Source organism: Ahaetulla prasina, chromosome 8 (assembly GCF_028640845.1).
Source record: "Ahaetulla prasina isolate Xishuangbanna chromosome 8, ASM2864084v1, whole genome shotgun sequence".
NCBI classification, from domain to species: Eukaryota; Metazoa; Chordata; class Lepidosauria; order Squamata; family Colubridae; genus Ahaetulla; species Ahaetulla prasina.
Window position 1 is genome coordinate 71446447 of NC_080546.1, and position 7299 is coordinate 71453745.

The 7299-nt window shown below is 49.3% G+C and overlaps 1 protein-coding gene across 1 annotated transcript; it reads left to right on the plus strand.

Annotated features, from left to right (window-relative positions):
• The first annotated feature begins 1933 nt into the window (after positions 1-1933).
• Positions 1934-5994, plus strand: LOC131203502 (uncharacterized). Its single transcript, XM_058193808.1, has 2 exons — positions 1934-3082; positions 5930-5994. The coding sequence occupies exons 1-2, from the start codon at positions 2254-2256 to the stop codon at positions 5992-5994; spliced, it is 894 nt and encodes a 297-aa protein (XP_058049791.1). The 5' UTR covers positions 1934-2253.
• Positions 5995-7299: the final 1305 nt, after the last annotated feature.

The following is a 7299-nucleotide window of genomic DNA, read 5'->3' on the forward strand; positions in this document are numbered from 1 at the left end:
ATAATCAATAAAAGAGTAGGAAAAGCAATACTGGGATACAATCCCCAAAATGACAGAATGATTTTAGTTCAAATCCAAGGCAAAGCATTCAATATCAAACACTCTTTTACAACAACCCAAGATACGACTCTACAAAATGAACATCACTAGACGGTCAACACAGAAATCAGATTGACTATGTGCTCTGCAGCCAAAGATGGAAAAGCTCTATATAATCAGTAAAAACAAGACCAGGAACTGACTGTGGCTCGGATCAGGAGCTTCTCATTGCAAAATTTATGATTAAATTGAAGAAAGTAGCGAAAAGCACTAGGCCACTCAGGTATGAACTAAATCATATCCCTGATAAACATACAGTAGAGGTAACAAATTGATTTAAGGAATTAGATCTGATAGACAAGTGCCTGAAGAACTATGAATGGAGGTTTGCAATGTAGACAAGAGGTAGCAACTAAAACCATCCCAAAGAAAAAGAAATGCAAGAAAGCAAAATGGCTGTCTGGGGAAGCTTTGCAAATAGCTGAGGAAAGAAGGGAAGTGAAAGGCAAGGAAGAAAGAGAAAGATACACCCAACTGAATGCAGAATTCCAGAAAATAGCTAGAAGAAATAAGAATGCCTTCTTAAATGAACAATGCAAAGAAATAGAAGAAAACAATAGAATAGGGAGGACCAGAGATCTCTTCAAGAGAATTGGAGATATGAAGGGAACATTTCATGCAAAGATGGGCATGATAAAGGCAGAGGCAGAAGCAGAGGCAGAAGAGATTAAGAAGAGGTAGCAAAATTACACAAAAGAACTATACAAGAACGAGCTTAACATCCCTGATAACTACGATGGGGCAGTCACTAACCTTGAGGCAGACATCCTAGAATGTGAAGTCAAATGTGCCTTAGGAAATCTGAGCAACAACAAAGCTAGCGGAAGTGACAGTATTCCACCTGAGCTATTCAAAATCTTAAAAGACGATGCAGTAAAAGTGTTACACTCAATTTGCCAGCAAATTTGGAAAACTCAACAGTGGCCACAGGATTGGAAAAGGTCAGTTTACATTCCAATTCCAAAGAAAGGCAATGCCAAAGAATGTTCAAACTATCACACCATTGCACTCATTTCACATGCTAGTAAGGTTATGCTTAAAATCCTATAAGCTAGGCTCCAGCAGTATGTGGATCGAGAACTACCAGAAGTACAGGCAGGATTTTGAAGAGGCAGAGGAACTAGAGATCAAATTGGCAACATACGTTGGATCATGGAGAGAGCTAGGGAGTTCCAGAAAAACATCTGCTTCATTGACTATGCTAAAGCCTTTGATTGTGTGGATCACAACAAATTGTGGCAAGTTCTTAAAGAGATGGGAGTACCAGAACATCTTATTTGTCTCTTGAGAGACCTGTATGCAGGTCAAGAAGTAACAGTGAGAACTGGACATGGAACCACTGATTGGTTAAAAATCGGGAAAGGAGGCTGGCAAGGCTGTATACTGTCACCCTGCCTATTTAACTTATATGCAGAACACATCATGAGAAAGGTGGGGCTAGATGAATCAAAAGTTGGAATTAAGATTGTTGGGAGAAATATCAACAACCTCAGATATGCAGATGATACCACTCTAATGGCAGAAAGTAAAGAGGAACTAAAGAGCCTCTTGATGATGGTGAAGAGGGAGAGTGCAAAAGTTGGCTTGAAACTCAATATTAAGAAAACTAAGATCATGGCATCTGGCCCTCTCAATTCCTGCCAAATAGATGGGGAAGAAATGAGGTAGTGACAGAATTTATTTTCCTGGGCTCCAAGATCACTGCAGATGGGGACTGCAGCCAAGAAATTAGAAGACACTTGCTCCTGGGAAGGAAAGCTATAGCAAATCTAGACAGCATTCTAAAAATCAGAGACATCACCCTGCCAACAAAATGCATATAGTAAATGTTGTGTTCGGCGAGCCGCCATGTTAAATGAGAGACGGTATCCTATTGGTTAAGACGCATGGCAACCCAATGGGCGGGAATTCTTAGTGTGTTGATTGGCTCTCCTGTTTGACAGCAGGTTTATATAAGAGCTGTCAAACGCAGGGTGCCAGCCATTATTGTTTTGAAGTTGGCTTTCATTAAAGGTTGCTTGTTTACTACGCTCGTAGTCGCCTCAGTAATTCCTCGAACCCAATACACAATACTGGCGACGAAGGTGGGATTCTGAGGTGATTAGCGTTCGGACCGTCCAGAATTTCCCTCTTCCGATTCGAACCGGCCGTTCGATGGCTCCGCCTGTGTTTGCCCCGTTCCTTGTCAGCGCGGAGACGTGGGAAGCATACGAAGATCGTTTTGAATGCTACTTGGAAGCCCACGATTACACCGGTCTGTCCAGCAACCGTAAGCGGGCGCATTTCTTAAACGCGTGCGGTCCTGAAGTGTTTGCCACTGCCCGGGCTCTGGTGGCCCCTCTGTCCATTCATGATGTTCCATGGGATACCTTGAGGGAGAAGTTAAAGGCACATTACGCGCCAACCCCGTCCCGAATTGCTCGACGGTTTAAATTCCGGCATCGCTTACAAGAAGAAGGGGAGCCCCTGAATCTATATATAGCCTCCCTCCGAACCGCTGCCCTGGAATGCGAATTCCAGGACCTAGATGACGCCCTGTTGGAGCAGTTAGTCTGTGGCGTGAGGGATCTTCGACTGCAGCGGCGTCTGTTAGCGATGAAAGATTTAACTCTCCCGATGGCATTAGACGAAGCACGAGCTGCCGAGATGTCGGAAAGGTCTACCGCTGACATCCGGCGCTTCCAAAATTCTACCAGTCAGTCCACGGGGGTGCATCACGAAGACGACGATCCTGCTGACACCTCGGATGAGGAGACAGAAGTGGACCGCCTGAAGACCTCACCGCCCGGAAAGAAAAGGCTGCAAAAGAAGAAAGTAGCTGCCTGCCTCAGCTGTGGGGAGTTTCATCCTCGTGCATCCTGCCGTTTCCGTTCCGCTATTTGCCGCCGCTGTGGCAAGTCGGGGCATATTGCCAAAGTTTGCCATTCTGCTGGGCAGCCGCCAGATGAGTTAAAGTATCGCGCCCCAGGGAAGCCCCCTATGGGTGAGAACCGTTGTGATGTTGCCCAGGGGCATGGGCCCACAGAGGTCGTATTCCATCAGCATAGTTCAGCTGATTCTAAGAAACTGTCATTGACTGTAAAACTGAAGGGGGTGGCATGTCCCATGGAAATAGACACGGGCTCTTCACGGTCCATTATTTCTTGGGCTATCCTCAAGCGGGTAGTTCCTTCTTTCCTCTCATGCCGGTTGCAACCCTGCCCGTCCGCCTTGGGACTATCAGGGCAAGACAATTCCTGTCATGGGCCAAGGTCGTTTCCATGTGGAGACAAAACTTCAAAGGGTCCCTTCCCTAATTGTTGTTAAGGGCTCCTCCCAACACTATTGGGGTTGGACTGGTTTAGTGCTCTGGGCATGGGTATCTCGGCATCCATTCTGTCTCTGGGGATAGTTATGACTTCCTTTTACGGAGTTCAGCTCTGTTTTTGACGGCTCCTTGGGAGGTATACGGGTCCCCAATTTCATTGAATTTGGATCCACAGGTCGCTCCCATTCGATTGAAGCCCGGAGAGTTCCACTGGCCCTCCGTCCCAAAGTTGAAGCAGAGCTAGATAAACTAATTCGCAAGGGTGTTGGAGCCCACGGATCATTCTAGTTGGGAGACACCCATAGTAGTTCCCATAAAGCCTGATGGCTCTATTCGCATATGTGCTGACTTCAAATGCACGCTGAATAAGGCTTTACAGGCTCATCCTTACCCTGTCCCAGTGGTCCAACATTTACTTCATTCCTTGGGCCCTGGCACCGATTTTGCCAAACTAGATTTGGCTCAGGCATACCAGCAGCTTCCGGTGGATGATGCATCTGCAGAAGCACAGACCATTGTCACCCACCGGGGAGCTTTCAAATGCCGGCGCCTGCAGTTTGGCATCAGCATTGCTCCGGGTCTATTCCAAAATTTGATGGAGCGGTTACTTCAGGGATTGCCTGGGGTCGTCCCCTATTTCGACGACGTCCTAGTCTCCGCTGGTGGTCAGGCCGAACTCGTCGAGAGGGTGAGGGCTGTGTTATCCCGCTTCAAGCAGGCTGGTCTCAAGTTGAAACGCTCCAAATGTGTCATAGGGGTCCCTCAAGTAGAGTTCTTGGGGTATCTCGTGGATGCTAAAGGCATCCACCCTGCCCCGGCTAAGGTGGCCGCCATTAAATCTGCCCCTATTCCGACCTCAAGGACGGAACTGCAGGCATTTCTTGGCCTCCTTAATTTTTACAGTGTGTTCTTGCCTCACAAGGCTTCGGTGGCTGAACCTCTCCACCGCCTGTTGGACAAGAACACACCGTGGTCCTGGAGCCCCCTGGAGACTTCTGCCTTTCAAGCTGTCAAGGAGTTGCTCACTTCTTCGGCCGTATTGGTCCAATACAATGCTGACCTGCCACTTGTTTTAACGGCAGATGCTTCCCCCTTCGGTATTGGGGCTGTGTTAAGCCACCGTTTTCCCTGCGGCTTGGAGGCCCCTCTCGCATTTTACTCGAGGACTCTCTCCCAGGCTGAACGTAATTATAGCCAGTTGGATCGAGAGGCCTTGGCCATGGTGGCCTCAGTTAAGAGGTTCCACGACTATGTGTATGGCCGCCGGTTCGAGCTTGTCACAGATCACAAGCCGCTATTAGGGCTTTTATCCGGAGACCGCAGACACCAATTATTCTGTCGCCCGTTTGTCCCGGTGGACGGTATTTCTGGCCGCTTATAACTACTCCCTGACATACCGGCCCGGCAAGCTGATCGCACACGCTGATGCGCTCAGTCGTTGCCCCGTGCCTGGACAAGTCCACGATCCGGCACCCGGTTCTCCGGTTCTCCTCATTGAGGACTGGGAGTCCCCCGTAACGGCCGTTGACATTGCGGCTGCCTCTGCTGCCGATCCCATTTTTTCGCAGGTGCTGGACTGGGTGGGCAGGGGTTGGGCGTTGGACCCCGGCCACCGCGGCCGCGACATTCAGGCCGTTCCTCGCCAGACAGCACGAGTTGTCATCTCAGCGAGGCTGCTTGCTGTGGGGACATAGGGTCGTTGTTCCCCCCGCACTTCAAGTTCCCGTGCTTTCCCGGTTGCATGAAAGTCATCCGGGCATCGTCCGGATGAAGGGGTTAGCCGGAGCTATGTCTGGTGGCCGTCATTAGATAAGGACATAGCTAACTGGGTTTCCCAATGCCAAGCATGCCAGATGTCCAGGCCGGCGGCTCCAGTCGCTGCCCGAGAGAGTGGGAAAACCCCAGGGCCCGTGGTCGCGGATTCATTTGGATTTCGGGCCCATTCAAGGGTCGCACCTTCCTAATTGTGGTGGATGCCTATTCGAAGTGGGTTGAGATAGCACTCATGGCATCCACCACTTCAGAGGCAGTGATACAGGTCTTGTCCAAGTTGTTTGCCACCCATGGGCTCCCTGATGTTCTAGTAACAGACAATGGACCGCAACTAGCTTCTGCCACCTTCTTGTCCTACCTGGCATCCCAGGGCATCCGTCACGCCCCAATTGCGCCATATCACCCGGCTAGTAATGGCCTTGCTGAAAGGGCCGTGCGATCGGCCAAGGAAGCCCTGGCCAGGTTGGACACGGGACACTGGTATGAGAGGGTATCGGCCTATCTGTTGGCCCAGCACACGACACCCTGCCCCAGTACTAACAGAAGCCCCTCTGAGTTATTAATGGGCCGCCGCCTAAGGACCACGTTGGACCGACTCCACCCCGGTTATTCACCCAGACCACCCCCTGACCTGCTCCGGCCGCCCCGGTCCTTCGCAGAGGGGGACCACGTCTATGTGCAAAATTTTGGGGGTGAACCGCGTTGGCTACCTGGCATTATTTCGGGCATAACTGGTCCCTGCTCTTATAGGGTCCGCCTCGAAGACGGCCGGACGTGGCGGCGCCACGTGGGCCAACCACGAGGACGACCGGTAGCCATTCCCCACGTGGCGAGAGGACCACCCGATGCCCGCCTGGTGTGCGTTTCCCTCTAATTCTGTTCCGGGTTCCAGCCCTCCACATGATGCCGTCAGCGACAACCGACCGCCCGACCTACCAGGGGGTGGAACTTCTCCCATCGTTGTGGCTCCACCTTCTGGGGCCTCTGCAGCGCTGCAGGTCCAACCTCCTTCCATTCGTGTCCAGCCGCCGTCCGTTCCTGAGTTACGGCGATCCACCAGACCGCGTCGGCCCCCGGCATACTTACAGGACTACGCATGCGCGATCCGGGGGGGAAGGAGTGTTGTGTTCGGCGAGCCGCCATGTTAAATGAGAGACGGTATCCTATTGGTTAAGACGCATGGCAACCCAATGGGCGGGAATTCTTAGTGTGTTGATTGGCTCTCCTGTTTGACAGCAGGTTTATATAAGAGCTGTCAAACGCAGGGTGCCAGCCATTATTGTTTTGAAGTTGGCTTTCATTAAAGGTTGCTTGTTTACTACGCTCGTAGTCGCCTCAGTAATTCCTCGAACCCAATACACAATAGTAAAGGCTATAGTTTTCCCAGTTGCAATGTATGGCTGTGAAAGTTGGATATAAGAAAGACTGAGCGCCAAAGAATTGAGGCCTTTAAACTATGATGCTGGAGAAGACAATGAGTCCCTTGGACTGCAAGGCAATCAAACCGGTCACTCCTAAAAGAGATCAACCCTGACTGCTCTTTAGAAGGCCAGATCCTGAAAATGAAACTCAAATACTTTGGCCACTTAATGAGAAGGAAGGACTCAATGGAGAAGAGCCTAATGCTGGGAACGACTGAGGGCAAAAGAAGAAGGGGATGGCAGAGAATGAGGGGGCTGGATGGAGTCACTGAAGCAGTAGGCGTGAGCTTAAATGGACTCCAGAGGATGGTAGAGGACAGGAAGGCCTGGAGGAATGTTGTCCATGGGGTCGCGATGGGTCAGACACAACTTCGCAACTAATAATAACAAAATGTTAAATTTATGTAATAATACATTTTTCAAAGCCCAGCACTGAATGCAAACTACAAATATAAACGTCATCATTATATATTCATATTTTATAATCTTAGATTTATATCCACTTCATTTCACAATTTTCATCATCAGATATAGAAAGTAATATTACCTCTTCTATGTCTGAAGATATAATTGTACATGTGTTTATGATTTAGGTTAGTGCTTTATAAATTCTTACCATCTATAGTGGCCTTATAGTTTATACTGACAATAATAGAACAAGAAGAAAGAATAGGGCTATGAAAAATATAAAAGGACATT

Bases quoted from the DNA above. Each gene is read 5' to 3' on its own strand.
- LOC131203502 (XM_058193808.1), top strand. From the start codon at position 2,254: ATGGCTCCGCCTGTGTTTGCCCCGTTCCTTGTCAGCGCGGAGACGTGG. The intron at 3,083-5,929 runs GTGAGAACCGTT...CTGCTCTTATAG, and splicing joins CCCAGGGAAGCCCCCTATGG to GGTCCGCCTCGAAGACGGCC.